At 35.2% G+C, this 22,647-nt stretch overlaps 1 protein-coding gene across 5 annotated transcripts in view; it reads right to left on the bottom strand.

Annotated features, from left to right (window-relative positions):
• Positions 1–22,647, bottom strand: part of LOC126968644 (beta-arrestin-1) — a 294,282-nt gene that overhangs the window by 10,573 nt on the left and 261,062 nt on the right. For 3 of the 5 annotated variants that reach the window (XM_050813666.1, XM_050813667.1, XM_050813665.1), the window contains 6 exons: positions 16,637–16,698; positions 10,903–10,989; positions 5,318–5,378; positions 3,882–4,024; positions 2,984–3,207; positions 254–386 (listed from right to left, as the gene is read on the bottom strand). In XM_050813666.1, the coding sequence (XP_050669623.1) occupies positions 254–386; positions 2,984–3,207; positions 3,882–4,024; positions 5,318–5,378; positions 10,903–10,974 (633 nt within the window). In that variant the 5' untranslated portion in view covers positions 10,975–10,989; positions 16,637–16,698. The remainder of the gene's footprint in view (positions 1–253; positions 387–2,983; positions 3,208–3,881; positions 4,025–5,317; positions 5,379–10,902; positions 10,990–16,636; positions 16,699–22,647) is intronic. The other 2 variants (XM_050813669.1, XM_050813668.1) reach the window with 1 other exon arrangement.

Raw genomic sequence — 22,647 nt, 5'->3', positions numbered from 1 at the left:
ATGCATCAACCTGTTCACAGTTTTCACATAATTTACTAACTATAACAAGACGACTAGGCACTGGGCTAATCAATTACCATCAGCTGAACGTTCTGCTCATCTCGTCCCTTATTGTCATAAAAAAAGAGAAGAGAGATGACAACCGATAGCCTACGTTCACTCTTTGTATGTGAACAAGACTTTACACGGGCAGAATGTTCAATGTTAATGTAAAATTATATAAAGTATTACAAACAATCGTAAATATATTTACCTTATCTAAAGAGGCTTCGAGGTATAGTTTGTTGGGGCTCATCATGAACTCCTTGGAGACTTCCACTGAGGGTTGTTCACCTTGCTTACTCGGCGCGTACATTATCTTTCTGATCGCGAGACGGACTGAATTTCTGGAATAATATTTTCTATCATAAGTTATTACAGAGATATAGAATATTACAAAATAAAAAATAAAGTTTTTGAAAAGGGCACCATAAATATGTGTAGAACTTTCAATCTAGGATTCTAACTTTTCATGTTGACACAACATATAAATTCGGATCTAGGAATGTTGATCATCTTGCCAAATGGGATGTAAATACTACATAATAAGAGGCGGGATTGCCTAAGTAAAAATAGAAATTTAGTTTAGTATGAAACGTGCAGTGATTTGACATAAGTTTGAAATAGGAATTACAATATGGCGACGAAGTATAATGCCGCTAAGTTTGAAAGGGACGGGTTGCCTGACACGTGGTGGATTTCGGCTATCTCCGTTTTTTACAAGATTATAGCCGTCTTCTGTCAATCTGCCAATGACTGCACGTTTCATACAATCGAGTAAATCGCTTTTGAACCGACTTCAAAAAAGGAGGAGGTTCTCAATTCGTCGGTATGTTTTTTTTTATGTTTGTTACCTCAAAACTTTCGACTGACTGATCCGATTTTGATAATTCTTTTTTTATTTAAAAGCTGGTGATTCCTATGTGGTCCCATTGCATCCATGAGAAAACCATAAAAGTCTTAAATTTTCTATACATACGTATAGCAAAGTGGATGATAAATTAACGAATAACTCAATATCGCGCCAACCGATTTCGATGATTCTTTTTTTATTGGAAAGGATATACTTCAAAGATAGTTTGGTGAGAGTTTGGTTAGGTTCTGATTACGGAACTCTTCAATTCTTAGGAGTAAATTAACGATACTCGGCCGAATCTTTTTTATGCTATCCGGATATATAAGTCATCTACCATAACATAGTTATGGTCAAGTAATTGTTGTTGTCGAATATAATGATTAATGGGACTCCTTTACGTCTTACAGTCTGTAATCAAATTTCAAAGTGCTCACGTTCATTGCTGCATTGAAATTTTTTGTGTATCTACACATATTTCGATAAATTGTTAGTTAGTGTACTTCAAATTAACTAAAAATAAAAATAAAATATATTTTAACAAAAAAACAACCGACTTCAAAAACACTATTCCAAAATAATAGATATAACATGTACTAAAAAGTATAAAAATAATTGCGTATTTTTATACAATCTAATTAATTAATCTAATTCTAGTTACGATTATTGTAATTTTTGGAGTCGCTGTCATCCAAGATAGGTTTGTAACTACATACATAGTTATAGGTGAGATGTGCTTGAGACGTGAGGAGGCGGGAGGCGAGAGCAGGTCGCGGCGGAAGGACACTGATTCCAAAAATAACAATAATCGTAACTAGAATTAGATTTAATAAAAATACGCAATTATTTTTATACTTTTTAGTACATATCATATCTATTGTTTTGGAATAGTGTTTTTGAAGTCGGTTGTTTTTTTAAAACATTATTTTCTTAGATAGTTTCGCTAGATGCATTTTGCGTTGGCGGGTCCAGAGGTGGAAAGCTCTATATAATGTGCAACTTAACACATAGTATTGTGTTATTGAATACACAACAAAAATTAAACAATATTTAATATCGCAACCTAACGAACCCCGTTTGTGAACATCGTGTCTTTCTGGTTCGAAATTCAGCTGCTGGTATTAATCCTAACAATTTGTCGAAGGATTGCACGCGGGCTTAACCTTCGACGATTCCATTTAATCGTCAGAAGGAGCTGCTAAAAGAGAACTCATGCACAAAGGTTAGAACAGCATTTCCATATGGGACCGATATTACGACTAGTTAGATCTCAGATTATTTATATACGTCTAGATACAGTCTCTTGCTGTTAGATAACCAATAAAAACAGGCCAGGTTTGATACTTTAGTGTGCTTGACAATACTGATCTGTATAAATACGACTGGACAGGCTGTTCCATATGTTTGACAGCAATTTTTTTGTGCCTATTTGAAGCTCCAATTGCGAGCGTCCAGAGAACTAATTTTGACGTATGACGTAAATGCGAAGGAACGTACAATACTCTGAAGTATTTTTGCATTTTGAATTAATTTCGTTCGTTTTCCGTGTTATTTATACTTCAAGAATCAACGTAATAAAGTACACATTTTTTTGTAAATAGTTTCCCACCGTATATCGATGTTTACAGCGCCAAAATAGCGAATATTTAACAGGCACAAAAGTACTCTGACAGCCAGTCCAGTGGTATACAGTAGAGGTCAGAGGCGTGATAAGCTACGTCTTATACTCGTGGTTTGGATGACACTTTGTGTTAGTGTTGTTTTTCGACGATTCACAGCCGTCATAGTCTATCTAGACGTTTAAATGTTTATAATGGCCCTTTTCAATAACCTATCTATCCTAAGTTTAGCTTACTAGAGGTAGACAAATCTATCCTTTTACGCTTTTTTTTTATGGAATAGGAGGACAAACGAGCGTACGGGTCACCTGGTGTTAAGTGATCACCGCCGCCCACATTCTCTTGCAACACCAGAGGAATCACAGCGTTGCCGGCTTTTAAGGAAGGTGTACGTTTAGTTACATTTCAATAACCTATCGACACAACTAGAGATACGTTATTATAAACGGCCGCTAATAGTCGGGTTCCGTACCGCTTGTGCGGCTTGTCGTCCTGCGTGTCGGCCACGAACGCCTTGAGCTCGTAGTCGACGCCGCACGGCTTGCCGGTGTCGCCGGGCGCGGGCTGCAGCGTGACGGAGGCGGGGCAGTGCGGCGGCAGCTCGAAGTAGAACGGGTGCGCCGCCGGGCCCAGCTTGCGGACCAGGCGCTCCTGGAGCCGGCTCAGAGGCCGCTTCTGGCCCGTCACGGGGAATATCTGGACAACCACACCTACTTACTAACATGTAACCAGCAACTCACCGTGCTACATTCGGAACAGCGAACTCCATCGGGACCTCAACATTGACTTTGTTTACAAAGTTATCCAAACATACGCTGAAGCTCGTCAACATAGACCTCACCATTACGTGTATGTCGAGACAATCCAACTTCTTAACAACACTGATATCGTTAGAAGACTAAAACTAAGAGTTAGTGTAGTGCTACTGAATGTTACACAAAAATAGTGACATTTTAAAGACACATGAACAAAGTGACTTCCCCTTAATAGAGACATTAAGAAGTGTAAAAAAAATTGCCAGATCTCGTGCCAGATATTGGCGAGACAACACGTCCTGAGGATGCCCCGTGTAGAGGCAAAACACGTGTCGAATTGTTTTAAAAACAAATATTGGCGGAATTAACACTAAAGAAAACATAAATATTTTGTATAATTAAAAAGTGTGTTAATGGACACATTCTCAGTTTAATCTATCTAGCAGTTTAAGTTAAAGTAGAATAACTTATTAGTAAAATACGATAACTCTTTTTTTTCCGTAATGTCACGAGAAATTGTAACGCTCTAGTCTGAAAGGGTCGATCAAATTTACTTAACGACAATAGTTGGGTATTAATATCTATAGTGTTAATAGTCGTAAAGTTAGTCCTTACCTGTTCAGCAGCCAAATAGAGGTCTTTCCGAAAGGTCAGGCCAAGTACATCAAGGTCCTCCCGGCCGTAACGAAACGCGGCCAGCACGTGACCAAACACCTTCCTGTCCTTCACATACTCTGGATCAATTAGTACCACTCCATCTGGAACCCGAAAAATTAAACAATGATCACTGATTATATCTACCTATATCTTAAATCTATACATATAAATAAAATTGGAGAGTCTGTTAGTAATATTGAAATAACCGTTTTTTACTAGAAGTATATGAATATATATGCGGTACTTACACCAAAATAACATCTAATACAATTTTCGTCTTTCTGTTTGTTTGTTACAGCTTATCTGTGAAATTGGTGGACCAATTTTGGCGGGACTTTTATTGGCAGGTAGCTGATTTAATAAGGAGTAACTTAGGCTACGTTTTGTTTTAAAAAAATAAAGCAATGTTGCAATGTCCAAGAAACGGTCTAACTCTAAAAATAATTTATATAGCAAAAAAACGTTTACCGGGTCAGCTAGTATATATATCTTTATATATATATTTCTTGTGTGCGTGTGTATGTCACTGAACTCCTCCTAGACGGCTGGACCGATTCTGATGAAACTTTCTGTGTTTCTTCAGGTGGATTCGAGGATGGTTTAGATTCACAATTGAACTACCTCCTAAACGGCTGGACCGATTTTGATGATTTTTTGTGTGTTCCAGTGAATTTGAGATTGATTTAGATTCTATTGAGAATCCGTCCATATAATATAATTCTCCTGCACATGTGTATGTTAGTGAACTCCTCCTAACGGCTGGACTGATTTTTCAAATGTCTGTCGGTCCACTAGTATATATATATAAATACAGTGTCCTGATGTTTGTTTCCAGTAAACTCCTAAACTAATGAACGGATTTTAATGGGGATTACTTCATGGAGTGCAGTTTAGTCCAACTTGAGAGATAGGATAGTTTTTATTTCGATTTGGGACCCATAATTATTTTCATTTCCAATATTTGTTTTGTATGGACATATTGTCTATGAGAGAATTTATTGACGCGCGGTTTGTCAGTTCCGCCATGAAACAATTTCATTATAACAACTGGGAGCATATTTTACGAAATAAAAAAAACAGTTATGAAATATTATTGACAAATTCATAAAAAACAGTATTTTATTTATTATGTACAGAGCAACGTCTGTCGGTTAGCTGATAATATATAAAAATGTGAGAGCTCAGACATGAATGACAGAAATGTTAAGCCTGGTTGAAATGAATGAATAGAGACAAATATGTAGCAGGCAGCTTGCGTAAGTACCATCCAAATAGTTCCAGTCATTTTGAAGATTAGACAAATCAGACAGAGCGACAAAATTGATTAAAATTGGTTTTCTAGAGATATATATTTTTTTACAATTAGATATATTTGAGTTGAGTAAAATACATACCAATCGGGTCTACGTGTGAGATGTGATCGACAAAGTCTCGTTTTCCTAAATATACTGTTATCTGAAAATAAAAATAAAAAATTTAATAATTTAATCTTTTTTTAAGCCGCCTTACATAAGATAGGTAAATTGCTACCTGGAAGAGTATTTTCTTGCTTACTAGTATGGGAATTCCCAAACTCGTATCTATTCACATCGGATTTACCGAAAAAACAAAATTAATGAATTTTTTTATAAATATATAATATATATATATATATATATACACATATACATATATATATAACATATTTATAAAAAATAGAGTCCCGCCGGCGTTGGTTCACGACAATTCCGCCGTTGGTAAGGGCGACATACTGAGGAACTTTTGAACAGTAATTATTATTATTATGATAGATAAAAAAAATGGAAAGCAAGCCGAGTGAGTTACCGAGCTACCTACATGAAATGGTTACAAATAAAAATACATGTACTTTATTTTACGACGTGATGTACTATTTAAAAAAAAACTTAGATATGACTTATTAAAGTCCATCAATAAAAAAAAACAAATCGAAATGACTCTCTCTGGATATAAAATACATATCGCAGAATAGTTTGAATATTTAAAAAAAAATCGGTGCCTAAATCGTGATTATCTATCTATTCCTCTCTGTCGCTCTAGCGACATCAAATATTGTTTTGGAGGAGGTCATAATCAGTATGAATGAAGAAATAACTTTTACTTGGACTTTTTATTGAATTTGTCCAGTAGGGCTAATAAAATTTATTATTACACAATGGCGCTGGGTACTACAACGGCTCACCAGAGGGAGACTCCTTTGCACAGGATGCCAGCTAGATTATGTGTACCACAACGGTGTTTATTTCTACCGTGAAGCAGTAATGTGCAAGCATTACTGTGTTTTGGTCTGAAGGGCGCCGTAGCTAGTGAAATTACTGAGCAAATGAGACTTAACATCTTATGTCTCAAGACGACGAGCGCAGTTGTAGTGCCGCTCAGAATTTTTGGGTTTTTCAAGAATCTACATCGTAATGGGCAGGGCGATCAATTACCATCAGCTGAACGTCCTGCTCGTCTCTTCCCTTATTGTAAAATAAAAACCCTAAAAATCATAATACCTAAATATAAAGCTACATAAATTGTATGAGATCAGCTTAGACAGACGCCATTTTGCCAAGTTATTAGTAAAACATCTCATAAGACTGGCTATTAGCAGATGGTTCGTGATTTCACAGACGATTAAATATCAAAGTTTCATTTACAACGGCGCTGTATCAGCCAGAGGAGTCGTGTCTGATGTATAATAGCGGCGAATAATGTGCAGTCACGAGTGTTGCTGCGAACAAACCTCCTCATTAGGGTTGTCGCGTGAATTTTTTTTTAGTTTATTGGCCAATACAGAATAAAAAGATAAGATCTTTATGGTTTATGTGGGTACCTACAGGTATTCAATTTATTTTTTATTTTCAAAACCTATTCTATTTTCAGGTATTTATGTACATTTCTTGCAGCTCTTTGGGCGTTTCTCTTTCTCGTTTATGTAATCTATTAGTATTTCACAGTTGTCGGTTCTCTTCCCATATTTATTATTAATTTTTGGTAAGAAGTTGTTAAGTCGTTGTTGAATTGTTAGTAAGTAGTAGTTAATAAAAGAACACATTTCTATTTATAAAACGAAATACGATCATACAATAAAATAAATTTAAAACTATTATCATACAAAGTATATTATGTAGAAGGGGTTGGTAATTTAAACGCACTTAATAAAATTGAAATATTTGTATTTCACAGTTTCCACTAATAATAATTCTATATCACTTCACCTACCATATCGACCATCATTCATATTTTACTGGTGAATTACTGCAATTTCAACCGTTTTAAAAAAAGTTACTATTAATTATGATTATCACTTATCTAATAGACTGGCGTAATATTACTTTGATAAAATAGAGTGTCTAAAATAAATATATTTAAATTGCCTACTTTGAAATAGGAAAATTCTTAAATGAGATACATATCTCTACTTATGATGAAAATATCAGAAATTCAATATTTTTAAAAGCAATTTCTTACATTAGACGATTTTATAAATCTATTACTTTAATTTAACTCGAGCGGCAGCCCTAAGCGTAGTAGCCATTTGCATAAAGTTGTTATTCCATCCGCCACCAATGTGAGTGAGTACTATACGAGTCGTTATGATTATTGCTCAGTAGTCTCTGCCTTGACTTTGTATACATATTACATTCTACATAGTGTCACATAAAGTAGTCACTACTTTCACAAGTGGGAGGCTCCTTTGCACAGGTTTTTTTTTTTGCGTTATTGTGTTTCGCTCTGTAGGGCGCCGAAGCGCATGTGTACAAACTGTGCACTGGACAAATGAGACTTAACATCTTATGTCTCAAGGTGACGAAGAAACAAAAAAAAAATAACAAATGTCGCAAATGCCAGAAAATTTTAGGAACCATCTTCACCCGTTATTTTTGTGTTACAGTGGTGCGCGCGCACCTTGAAATTTTATTCTCATAATTTTATCATAACGTGCCAAAAGGAGTATAACTTCAAAAAGAATAAATTATATTGTTTTCGTACACGCCAACTCACACTTGACTGGCTGTATGATATCTTGCACGCCACTGAACACGTCATACTTTCCCGGACACGAGCCACACAGTTATCAGCTGTTTTATATTCGGTGAGCGATAAATATAAGTTTAGAATGTCTTCATTCAAATAAAGTTCCGGTAGAACAGGATGTAACGAAACTCGAGGGTGGATACAAACAGAACTGGACGATAAGATAATGAGTGTATATCGAACTTAATTAAAGTATACAAAATATCATGATATAATGAATATACATATATACACGAATTAAATTTGGAAACAAATTGAATCCCAGAATTGAGGGTTATCACTTTAAAATATAACAAATTGTTTAGATTTGAAAGAGCGACGTCTTAAGTCAATTTCCTAATATGCAAAAGTTGGGGTTTAGCAGGGTATCAACTGTAAAGTAGATCGTGTAGATGAATCCATAACCTGAGAGTTGAACAAGTCATATACAAGATTAATCAACGATACGTCACTCGAACGGTTGGCACAGTGGAAGAGCACTCGCACGGAACGCGAAAGGTCGGGGGTCGAGTCGCGCATCGTTTATAAACTCTGTTTATAAATATTTAGTTAATTTAATTGAGTTTTCACTATTTATTTAGATACTTAGGAAATCGAAAGCCGCCATGATATCTATTTCGTCATAACTCACAACGTCACGTAATTTGTAGACAGATGTGGCATAGATCAACTTCTGTTACTTTTCTGCTAAAATAATTACATATAAAACGAGCGTAAAAGGAAGTATAACATCTCTAACCAGGGTAAACTCTAAATAACTATAGTTGTAAATTTATTTGCAGCAAATACCGATTTTTGGTAACCTCTCCTCTAACCCAATGTAGGTAACTATTGCATGACTTAAGCACGAAGCGAGTAGGTGTGTTCTACTAAGCCCTTTGTCGTATAAAACCGTATTTAACATTAATATTGTGCATATAAATTATATAAAAAGCATATTGTCAAAAAGATAAATTATTGTTGAACTTATTTAAAAAAAAATCATGTAATTGCTATTTTTAGATAAAAAAAAGGTTTTAGTGGCTTAGGGTGTGAATTTATAGAGTCGGCATGACGGGGTAAACACAATCAACAACTTCTGAATTTTTTTTACTCAATCTATTTTTTAATGTCTTCATTAATTATGTGGGAAGCCATGGAATATAAATGGCAGTAAAATTTGGCTTTGTTTAGCTATAATTATTTTTTTTCGGCTGGGGCATGCGGCGAATTTTCCGTCTTTGAGCTGCCATAACGGTTATATTTTAATTTAAAATAGAACGTGGAAGACAGCTGATACTATACAAAATTATTATAATTAAAATTTATCGACGTCAAGAAAATTTGAAGTAAAGTAATAAAATTTATACTTTATAAGTGAAATCTGTACTTAAACTACCAACTTTAAAAGGAGCGCTTATGGCATGCACGATTGGATTTACAACTTTTTTTAAAATAACGGTTAGGGGTGTTTAAAAATTAACATATTTGCTGGCGTTAAATCTGGAATGGAATCGGTGATCAAAAAAATCATGAACAGCTGGAGAAGGAACAGAATGTTTAAGCAATGTTTGTGATAAACAATATACAGGTGACAAGCGGCATAAAGCAAAAATACCACATTACCAGTATTTTGATTACATCGCGAACTGACGTCATGAGTCATGACAATAGAACAGCGCGGCGTCTCGCGTTACACGTTACATTGTCAAATTGCGAAATTTAAAACGCAATGACGTGTAAATTTTACTTGCACTTCACTACATAGAATAAAACAAAGTCGCTTTCTATGCCCCTATATCCCTATGTATGCTTAAATCTTTAAAACTACGCAACGGATTTTGATGCAAATTTTTTAAATAGATAGAGTGATTGAAGAGGAAGGTTTATAATTTATATGTATAATAAAATCCATTAAATAGTGGAGAAATACTGTTATTTTTGAGGTTTCTAATGTGATGTCGTAAATAATTACATTTTTTCCGCTTACATTGCATACGCAGGCTGAGCCCTACGAGATTTATCAAAACAATGTACTAAGTATTGTACACATTGAAAAAGTCTACAGAAAACTCCGCTGTGGTATATGTCTATCTTTTATGGATATCCCACAATATTTTATTTTGTCATTTACTTTTTACGACAAATAATGGCTAATTTTCGAATCGATTTTAACCAATACAGCATTAATCCTTATCTAATTAAATACTTAGTTAATTTCATATATATCTATATGGCCCTTTACAGCATATGATTTAAATGAATATTTTCGAAGATATTACAAATTTAATAGCACTTTGAATTTAGCAGCGATCGGACGACCGATTTTTCAAATTTAACACGTGTGTACAGGACAACGTCCGTCGGGTCCGTTAGTTATTTTATAACAGTTATCGTAGCTTTATCGTGTTATCACTGCTTTTTTTTAAATTTTCAATGTCACATTCTGACTTTATTGTTAGTACTTCTGTAGTTTATAGGTACTGTGTAGCTAAAATTGTTTTTTCAGAAAATAAAATCTTTTTTTCCTTATCCCAAATTCCGTCATTGGTTTTTCAGCATCATATCTAGTAATAATGAGCATCACAACTCACCACCTTTACATCAATCTATACTACTGACAAAATAAATCTTTGTTCATTTATTAGGGTTCCGTAACCAAATGGCTAAAAACGGAACGCTTATAGATTCGTCATGTCTGTCTGTCTGTCCGTCCGTATGTCACAGCCACTTTTTTCCGAACCTATAACAGCTATGTACTGGTATATACTAACTATAAAACTGTTGAAACTTGGTAAGTGAACAGTATTAATGTTTTTACATAAAAATAGAACAAAAAACAAAAAATGTTTGGGGTACCTACTTAGAACCCGACGTCAGGTCCTGAGATAATATAACCGGATAGTTCAAATATATTAGTGAATTAGTGTGGAGATTATAGATACGAATGACACAGTACCTTGCCGTTTGGTGAGCTTTTTTTGAAGACCCTCGTAGCCTGCCGCTGCTTGTTGCTGCCCGCGTCGTCCATCGCTTCGCCGCACGTCTGTTATCAACATCAAAACAATACATATATTGAAATTAAAAAAAAAAACACGAACGGAGTCTATTATAATATTATATGATATATATACTAGATTGATTGACCCGTCCGGTCCGGTCAATTTAGACATTTGAAGGTTTATAAATTCCTAAATCTAAGGTATAGTAGTATAAATTAGTTTCCCGCCAAAATCGAATGAAACTTTTCATAGCAGCAATGTCAACATTAATGATAAATAAATACATAACATAAACCTTCACTCCATTAAGGAAAACCATTATTGTTTGCGTCAGAAATCGTGTACGGCACTACCTTACGTATTGTTTGTTAAGTCCACCTGCGTAAGTAAATGTATCATCATCAGATTCACATGTATGTACACAAATAAAATTTGAAAAACAAAATTTTATGAACGGTGCGGGGACTCGAAATCTTGTATGTTTTGTTCAACTCTCAGGTTGTGGCTTCATCTACAGGATCTACTTTACAGTTGATAACCTGCTCAACCCCAATATTTGTATATTAGGAAATTGACTTGAGATGTCCTTCTTGTAAATCTAAACAATTTGTTATGTTTTAAAGTGATAGCCCTCACTTCTAGGATGATACACAAATAAATTTTTGAAAAACAAAATTTTATGAACGATGCGGGACTCGAATAAGTACACCTTAGAAATTTACGTTTATTTGCCAAACTTGACCGATTTGTGTAAAATATTTACTGTTAAATCTTTGTTTATTTTTAATGTAAACTGAATACAAGCAGCATTGATAAAAATCGCCAATTTACATCGAGTATAATACAGTAAGAGATAGTAACTAACGGCCGTTCCCAATATACTATCAGCAATATATTACCTTCTAATGTCAGTAATTAGCTGTTAACAATCTGAAGCTGTCCCAATATACCCGATAAGTCATTCTTATCGCCTTGTAATGGGACGCGTGAATTGTAATTCCATACAAATTTCTATCGTTGGTAAGCTATACGTCATCCCATTGATCCCAGAAAAGTCAACAATAGTTACGATTTTTATCTCAAGTAAGAGATAGTCAGTCTATATTGGGAACGGCCGTAAAACATCACTGTTTCCGGACCGACGAGATCGAGCACTCGAACGAAAGTACACGTGGCGCTAACACTAACAAATTTAAAGACATCCTTGTACGTGTGAGTTATCTATGGATAGGTCTTCAAAAGTGATATTGAGGTATCTAATATCACGATTTTCTAAACTAAAAAAAATATATGATGTAGAAATGCAAACTTCCACCGAAAATTGTTTTAACGAGATCTAGTAGATAGTTTTTATTAAAAAAAAATACACTATTATTATAACATCGATCAAAGTCACAACGAACTACAAGAACTACTTTTTTATAATGTGTTACTTGCTGCAACGGAACCCTTCATGGGCGAGTGCGACTCGCACTTGGCCGCTTTTACATTTCTCGCGAGAATGCGAGAAAAACACGAGATACGCGAATGTGGAACCGCTTTACATCATCTCGCCTTGTTCTAAACGCAAGAATAAACGAGAACTTCTATTGACTCCACACTCGCAAGTTTCTCAGAGTCAAGATTGCACAGTTGAAATGACGAGCCGTAAGTAAGTAAATACAATTGACAATACAAGTGACCGGATGTAAAAAATTCAAATATTTTTATTCAAAATAGGTTATGAAAACTGAAAACAGCGGGCTTTATTTTTTTTTTAATAAAATTTCGTTACAATCAAATTTATGATATAAATAGCCTGAGTCGCTTATTTCCGAAACTGTTATATTAATAAGAAAGTCAAAAATGCTACAGTTACCTTCATCATCTTCATCAGAAAATTACAAAAAAAAAGCTTTCACTCACCATTGTTATGTTTTTCTAAAGTTCAATTCTAAAGTTGCATTACAAAAAGCCACAAATAATTGTAGCATCCACTTCTACCACTGACTACAACCTCAACCGCCTCAAAAGTAAATAAAACAAATGCGTACGCGGATCGCTCAATGACAACGTTCGTGAGTCCACATTGACGTGTGTCAGACGTCTGTTAACGCATAAGGTAACTGAAGTACTGAAAAGTGAAAACGTAATAGGACAATCGAGCGTGGGTAAAATATGTAAACGTAATACATAATATAGCGATTAGCGACCATCGAGTGGCTACTCACGATGCGGCTTATAACCGCGTGAATTTTTAAACTCGCGTTCTAGAATCCCGGTATCAAATACTGGTAGGTGCAAACCATAAACTTAGTATAGGTACTACCGTAATAGACAAAACTCTCCTCATTACGGCGAAACTAAATTTAAAATGTTCAGGTGTGCTAGTTCTACAGTGACTACTATGACAAATATTGATAAACGGCGTCATACTTATTCACGTATACAACATTTTATTATCTAACACATATTTTCTTAAATGATATTATTAATAATATTTTTTAGTTAGTATCCGTTAAAATACTTAGCAGTAACGATAAAAAGAAAACGCAGTCGAATTTGACAAGAGACTAACTTTTATGTTCAGAGTTCGTCTATTACGCTAGTACATAAAGTATGTTATATGTAAGAAGAATGAATGTGGAGTGCCAAGGCTGTGTGCTATCTCCTACGCTGTTTCTTCTGCATATCAATGGTATGTTGGACATCTCCAAACACATTTTAGCGCTGTACAAAGCGCAGGCCCGGCCACACATGGAGTATTGCTGTCATCTCTGGTCTGGCGCACCCTAGTATTAGCTCAATCCATTTGACCGCGTGCAACGCAGAGCAGCTCGAATTATCGGTGACCCAGTGCTCTGTGAACGGCTGGATCACTTGGCTTTGCGCATAGACGTCGCTTCATTGTGTGTCTTCTACCGCATTTATCACGGGGAGTGTTCCGAAGAGCTATTTAACCAGATTTCTGCCGCCGAATTCCACATTCGCACCACACGCCAAAAGTTAGGATATCATCCCCACCATCTGGATGTGTGGCGGTCCTCTACAGTGCGGTTTTCAAGGAGCTTTCTTCCACGTACTACAAAGGCCGGCAACGCTCCTGTGATTCCTCTGGTGTTGCAAGAGATAGTGGGCGGCGGTGATCACTTCACAACAGGTGACCCGTACGCTCATTTGTCCTCCTATTCCATAAAAAAAAAGAGGAAGAGTATGGTGCAACAATTTATATGATGTATATGGATGTTTGTTACTGATTCATGGATCCATATGTGTATTTATGTATACAGGTAATGCCTTGTTTAGTGTACCATAATTTGTGTCAAAGCTTGTCACTATTGTTATTATTATGTAATTATAATGTTAATGAGGTATTTTTTCATCAATAGCAGACAAAATGACTAAGTAATTATTTAGTATTAAATGTCTACCATTAATCTGACATTCTGACTGCTTGGCATTGTGAATATTAGATATTATGTGCTTTATTTTTTTTTAATATTACATATACATTTATGTATATTACAATGTTGGTTTTGGCTTTCTACACTTCTTCGCTATAATTTTTAACCAGATCTTTACAGGCAAAATGGCAAAATCAACACTACATTGCTTGGCATTGTGAATATTAGATATTATGTGCTTTATTTTTTTTAATATTACATATACATTTATGTATATTACAATGTTGGTTTTGGCTTTCTACACTTCTTCGCTATAATTTTTAACCAGATCTTTACAGGCAAAATGGCAAAATCAACACTACCTCGTGCCGGACAACTGTCTTAAAAAGGGTTCTTAAGTTATTGCATCAGTTATGAATATGTACACATGTCCAACTGGAAATGGTGGTGTTTTTCTTCTTCGTTTTATTTGACGGTTTTCGGACGTTCGAGCGTCTGAAACGCGGCGTGAGTAACTCGCGTTTGCAACACAATGAATCAAAATTAAACAGCAAGGAAGCTCTGGCTGATATCAAGTGTCATAGCGACCGCAGAATGCGCGCGTGGCCGTTTCATTGTAAAATTACGTAATTTACAATGTGGAATGTAGAATACGTATTATGGGGGGAAAGACGTGCTTATTGTTGAAAGAGACGTATACTGCAAAAAGTATGACTGGTAATTTGACATCAATAAAACCACACTACAACAACTCTGAAAACTGTTCCGATAATTTGTTATATGTTTTATCTTAATATATTATACAAATACAGTGTCCTGATGTTTGTTTCCAGTGAACTCCTAAACTAATGAACGGATTTTAATGGGGATTACTTCATGGAGTTCAGTTTAGTCAAACTTGAGAGATAAGGTAGTTTTTATTTCGATTTGGGGCCCATAATTATTTTTATTTCCAAATTTTCCAATATTGCAGGTCCGGCCACACATGGAGTATTGCTATCAACTCTGGTCTGGCGCACCCCAGTCTCAGCTCGATCCATGTGACCGCATGTAACGCAGAGCAGCTCGAATTGTCGGAGAGACCCAGTGCTCTGTGTACGGCTGGATCACTAGGCGTTGCATAGAGACGTCACTTCATTGTGTGTCTTCTACCGTATTTATCACGGGGAGTGTTCCCAAGAGCTGTTTAAACAAATTCCTGCCGCCGAATTCCACCTTCGCACGACACGCCACAAGTTAGGATATCATCCCCACCATCTGGATGTGTGGCGGTTCTCCACAGTGCGGTTTTCAAGATGCTTTCCACGTACTACAAAGTTGTGGAATGAGCTTCCTAATGCGGTGTTTCCGGGACGATACGACATGGGTACCTTCAAAAAAAGCGCGTACAGGCCTTCCTTATAGCGCTCCTGTGATTCCTCTGGTGTTGCAAGAGAATGTGGGCGGCGGTGATGACTTAACACGAGGTGACCCGTACGCTTGTTTGTCCTCCTATTCCATAAAAAAAAATGATTTTTATGGATATACATTTTATGCTAGCTGACCCGACAGACGTTGTTCTGTTCATAATAAAAAAACTCTTGCGGATAGAATTTTGGAAAATCCGTTCTTAGCTGACCTCTACTCGGTGAAAAGAATATTCCTACCAAATTTCAAGTCTCTACGCCTTATGGTTCCAGAGATATAGACGAGAGATTTTATTGACGCATCGTTTGACAGTTTTGCTGTGAAACAATTTCATTATAACAACAGGGATCGTATTTTACAAAATAATTCTTGATGTTGTGAAATATTAGTGACAAATAAAAAAATATATTTTATTTCTTATGTACCGAACAACACCTGTCGGGACAGCTAGTTCATTATATATTGTTTAATGTTAAGCAAATTATTACATAGGGATTGTATCGTACTGTACGTATTGTTGTACACTGTACAGTCTTTACTGATAACATACCTACTTCGCCTATCGTGCCTCGGTTTGATCTATGATAATAATCCCAAAATTTGGCGTTAATCATATTATAATACAAGTATTTTTTAATATTTTTTTATGACAATAAGGGACAAGACGAGCACGACGTTCAGCCGATGGTAATGAATACGCCCTGCCCATTACAATGCAGTGTCGATCAGAATTTTTTGAAAAATCGAACAGTTCTGAGTGGCACTACAACAGCGCTCGTCCTCTTCAGACGTAAGATGTTAATTCTCGTTTGCCCAGTAATTTCACTAGCTATTTAATATTTCATGTTTTAACTAATTAATTATTGTAAAGCAACATTTAATAACGTAAAAATATGCTTACATAATCTCCAATTCGGATCCAGGTTGCAATGTTACAAGCAATGCGCTGGCGCTGCCGCCCGCCTGAAACAACGTGGATTTTTTTTTTAATTATTTCCGAAAAAAGTTGCAAATTCATAATACTTTATTATTAACAATAATAGTATTTTAATGGGTATTTATAGTAATAAAAACATGAGCCGAATCCATGATCAAAATGGTCGACCGAATTACTGGAACTACAAATATGTACCTAACGTTATCTCATTTGGTGTTTTTTTTATGGAATAAGAGGACAAACGAGCGTACGGGTCACCTGGTGTTACGTGATCGCCGCCGCCCACGTTCTCTTGCAACACCAGAGGTATGACAGGAGCGTTGCCGGCCTTTAAGGGAAGTGTACACGCTTTTTTTGAAAGAACCCGTGTCGTATCGTCCTGGAAACACCGCACAAGGAAGCCTATTCCACAGCTTTGTAGTACGTGGAAGAAAGCTCCTTGATGGTGGGGATGGGGTGTTTTGTATGTCACTTTGTGTTAGTGTAAGTGAATTGCTCAAAATAGAGGTTAGTTCGAAAATCGATAGTTTTCGACGTTTTCACAACAGGTATAGTCTACCTAGACGTATAAATGATCTAAGCTCATTTGTATCTAGCGACAGGCATGCAATGCTCCTGTAATTCCTCTAGTTTTCCAAGAAATTGGGCCGCGGCGGTGATCACCTAAGGGAAACCACATACGCTCGTCTCTTCTCGTCTTCCATTAAAAAAAAAGAGTCGTCCAACTTACGGTAATTGAATCATACACAAATAAATATTACAAACTTTACTTAGTAGACAGTATATTATTGACATACTAGCTGACCCGGCAAGCGTTGTTTTGCCATATAAAGTATAATTCACGCGATAGTTTTATAAATAATAGCCTATGTGTTATTCTGGTGTGTAAGCTATATTATTGTAAAGTTTCATCAAAATCCATTCAGTAGTTTTTGCGTTAAAGAAGTACAAACATACATCCAGACATACAAACTTTCACATTTATAATATTAATAGGATTTTGTGTGAAATTCTATCCTCCTAGCACTAACAGTAACTAAATTGTCTTATAACAATAAACCATTAAGAAAAAAATTAATAAAAGTAGTTCCTTTTTAAAAAACTAAAAAACACGCTTTGCTTGAATTTGAATTTAAATTGAAGATAATGGTTGAAATTTAAAATGAACATCAATCCATGCCTTATAGACGATAAATAAAAAATTATATAAATATTAACAAAAATCTTATTTTGCAAATTAAAAATGAAATAATTTTATCAAATTCATGTATTGTCATCGGTCTCCAAGTTTGAACGAAATCTGGCCGTTTAAAGTGGGTAAAAATCGCACCCAAATGAGTCGGTTACAACCAAACATACATACAGGTGAAGCTAATAAAGAGCGTGTAAGAAGATACAATGAAAACATAAATCCTAAAAAAATTCAAACTATATTGTGTAACGTTTAAAGTAAAAACACAAACCTGACCTAGAAATACTCCGGTCCTCATGTTTTTTTTGCCTTCCAACCAATCAGGAACAACGTATCTCTAATATTACGAGATCAGTCATACGAGCCACGGAGTAACGTACAATAATATTGTTTTACCCAAATGAAAACATTTTGTACTGGACGTGTTTTCTATCTCTGGTTATTTTTTTTTGTTTCATATAGAGACAACGTTGCATGTTTTGACTATTTAAAAATATATATATTCTTGGAGAGACTACTACTATTCGAACTACTAGATATAATTTGATCAAACAAAAACTAGTGAAAAGAAAAATTTAAAGAACTAAATATTATGACTGTTCTAAGTATATTTATGAAAATTTAATATACGTTCACAAAAATCGTCACCTTTTTGCTCTTAATAGTGATTATCATTATTATAACACTAGAAATAAGGGATTGCTTGTAACTCATTCTAGTAGGCTTTATAAGATACATAATAGCTTTAAGGGTAAATGTATACACTTTTATAATAAGGTCCCAGCCACTGTTCAGGCATTATCTATAAATAAATTAAAAGTTTTATTAAAAAATGGCTCTGTCGTAAATCCTACTACTCCACACCTGAATATCTAAGTGATCCGATAGCCTGGTAATAGATTATAATTATTTTATAGCAATAGCAATGACAGTACAATATTTTATATTTGATTAAAAAAAGAGCAAAAAAAACGAATACTAGAAGAGTTTCTTGCGCCGTTTCTTCTCTCTCAGAGAGCGATTTGTTTCCGAAGCGGTAGTAGAGTCTAGTATATTAGAATTGTCATCAAAAAGAATTCTAAAGATTCTAAAGATTCAATTTTGAGAAAATAAATGCCTTTTATGTTATGCCTATTATCATAAAGTTTCAAATCATATGACACATATCGGGTTTATCCAATATGCCATACTAAATACAGCGGCCCTACCATGAACTCTTATTTTGATTCAATTGACAACCTAAAATGAACTGCTACCACGACGTCTTTAGAGCTATCCACTTTAGGTTGACGTCAAATCAAGAAATTGATTCGCAAACTGATTTAGTTCGTTCCAAACGCCATTCAGTAAAAGGCACTCCATGGTATTCAATTTTAGCGATTCAGTTTAGGTACCTAAACTGTACTGCATCGGAATCGCATCGCTAATCAAAAGTTGGTGGTAGGCCTGCTGTACTGAAGTAGGTACTATTATCATGGTTTCTTCCTCTCGCAGCAACCCTTTTCTGTACGCTCTCTTATTCTTGGTTCCTTTCAATATTGCCCCGATCTTATCATGAATCACTGCGGCCGACATTTCTCAACACTTCTAGCCACATTGTCCAGTCAATCTTCTGCGCTCTGTCTTCATGAGCAGTTAACTAGGTTTGCCAACTTTTATTAGAGGAAAATATGGAGTATATCTGATTTCAAAAGAGGTAAATAAAGAGTACGAACTTCCAAAACAGAGTATCATTTATTTCATATTTAAATAAAGGGTATTTTTTTGGAAATTTCTGCAATACATAACAATTTTTTATGGTTTTCAAAGATGATTTGAGATTTTTTTGGTTATTATAATGGGTTTGCATAATATTACATGACTACTGGCACTAGTATTGTAAACATTGTGTAAAAAAGTGTGTGTGTACTTTTGTATGCGCGCAAGAAGTTATACTTCTTTGGCGTAACAAAGCAAAAATCGCTAAAATTATATATTCCTCGTGCTATTCTACGTTTGTAGAAAGAACCATATTGTAAAAATCATGCAACTATACCTTTGACAATGAATTATTAAATAACGAATACGGCAGTACGGGCTTGAACCCTTTGCCTATCGTAATAATGGACGAAGAAACAAAAAAAAATAACGAATGTCGCAAACGTCAGAAAATTTTAGATATTAACTTCACCCTGTTACTTTTGTGTTACAGTAATGCGAGCGCATCTTAAAATTTCACTCATATCATATTTTCATAACGCGCCTAAAGAAGTAAAACTTCAAAAAAAGAGTATTTAAGCATACTCTATTATTGTTATAGATTATAGAGAACGCCTACATGATATAGAATACAATAGTCTATTTTAGAGTACGCATGGCAACCCTATTCTCAACATTATTCAATAATTCAAATTCAAATATTTTTATTCAAAATAGGATGTGACATCACTTATTGAAAGTCAAAAACTATGTCACTAATTTTCTGTAACTTTATGACCAACAATTTGTAAATGATTCTAACTCTTCCGAACCCAATAACGATCTCATACAGATCTCTACTATAATACTTCAGGTGGAAACGTCATTAGCAGGTGTAATATAGTTTCGCAGAAGGAAATGACAGATGAATAGTGTTCATAATAGCGTATTTCCTTGGGCCGGAGAAGCCCGGCGCTCGGCCTATCGGGGACGACATAATCAGATTGTTGGCTGTTCCGGCGCGCTCACTCCCAACGCGAATAATCAATGTGATCAACTACCTATTGTTGCAGTATTTCCTGCAAAATGTGTGTACTTCAATTGATCTTAGATTCATAATATAGAACGAGAAAAATACATATTATGTACTAGCTTTTAGCCGCGACTTCGTCCGCGTTATAGTTACTATAGGCATTGGTTTTATTTTTTACGATACTTTTCAAATAATACACATACAAACTGTTCTTTCCGCTGCTGGCAGCGCTCTTCTATGATAAAGCGCATATCCCTTGTCATAGTCGACAGTATCTTTAATAGTAGGTATTTCCCTGTGAACTTGAATCCCCATGCAGGTCAAAGTTTCAAAAATGCTCGAACAAATGCTTATAAATTATTTCTTATCAAGTGCCTAAATACAAAGTTCCATGGTTTTATCTTCGATAATGACGAATTTATATACAAATTGCCATCCCCTATTTCAACCCCTCCATATGACCTTTTTCAAGCTCTAGTCTATCTCTGTACTCAATTTTATGAAACTTACATTCACATTTATAATATTAGTAGGGATGTTGATATATTTTTAGGGTTAAATTTAGGGTTAATTTTTTAAAGTTAATTAGGGCAGTTATCATAAAATAAATGGTACAGCTAATGGTTTCAAAGAAAAGGATGAAGACAAAACCAAAATGATGAAAGGACATATTTAAATAAGAATAATCCACAAAATATTTATCAAATTAGAATAATTTCGAATAAATTGTTGTTTTATACTGACATAAATTGCGTTGTTTGTGCGGAAATATTAGCATTTTTAATTTAGCACGGCACACAGTAATACAGCGTAACATTACATGTAGGTACTGCATGCATTATTTTATAAATTGAAGAAAAATTGTTACAATTTTGTTGTTTTGTTTCTGACTGATTAGTAACTGATCAGTTAAGATATAAGCACCAATGCAAAATCAAATTCAAAGAAATCTTTATTCACTTTATAATTTATTTAGTGCGAGTCAAGATGAAGTATAAAAGTTACAATAGCATTCAAATTAGTATAACAATATTCATTAGCAATAAATTTAGAAACATTTATCCCAACTATCTTTATCATTCAAATAATCTTTCAAATTATAATGATTAGGCCTTAGATGTTAATTTATTTTTTACGATACATTTAATTTTTTTCCTATTATCGTGCGCAAAGGTCGATTTTGCGCAAGCATTTGCGTTCGCAAAGTACCACTTTCCCACACGTTGACAAGAGCGTGCGGGAATGTAGTTGAGCGTGCGGGAATGTGGTCGGCGTGCGGGAATGTTTGAAAATAATTATAGTGGTCGAACTGAGAAACAACTCAATAGGAAAAATAGTACACGATACTCGAGCGCTCTTAGATCATTAGGGAACGACCTACTTTGCGCACTTGTATCGTAATGTACCATTATTGGTATTTTTTAAATATCGTTTGGGAGCCAGCAGACTTGCAGAATCTGAATCAGATTACTTGTAATGCAGCCTTCATTTACAGAAGTTACTAGTTCATAAGCCGGAACCCGGCTTGTTTTATTAGAACAGTGCTGGAGCCTTTGAAAATGATATAAAGTGGAAAAAAACAGTAGGCTGAAACCTATTGGAAATGAAAGGAAAAATAAATTACGGGCGATCCGAGGTCGGGAACTGGAAAAGGGGGATGTTTAAGGGTAAAAAACGGATTATCGCTATTTCCGGCAAAATACAAGTCCCAATGTAAAAAGTCAACCCTTAAACACCCCCGCTTTTCCACTTCTCAGCCTCAGATTGCTCGCAATTTATATTTAGGCTTTAATTTTTCTTATATTCTCTTCCATTTCCAACGGGTTTCTAGCTAAAATTATCTACCCTGGTCTATATATCGCCCGGACAACTTACAATGACACACGGATAGACTGCGACAGAATTTGCACTCACTTGTCACACAAATCCTTTGCACGTTGCCGTCGTCTGAGGCATTAGCAATTCTAATGAAGACAATCCGCTCCGCTATTATCTCTATGAGGATGTAAGCAGTAGGGACACATGATTTCCATCTTTTACATGTACATGTAGTAAATGTATACCCCTAAATGC

This window comes from Leptidea sinapis, chromosome 16 (genome assembly GCF_905404315.1).
Source record: "Leptidea sinapis chromosome 16, ilLepSina1.1, whole genome shotgun sequence".
Classification (NCBI taxonomy): domain Eukaryota; kingdom Metazoa; phylum Arthropoda; class Insecta; order Lepidoptera; family Pieridae; genus Leptidea; species Leptidea sinapis.
Note: the sequence above shows the minus strand (reverse complement) of the source record. Positions and strands in the feature narration are given on the sequence as shown.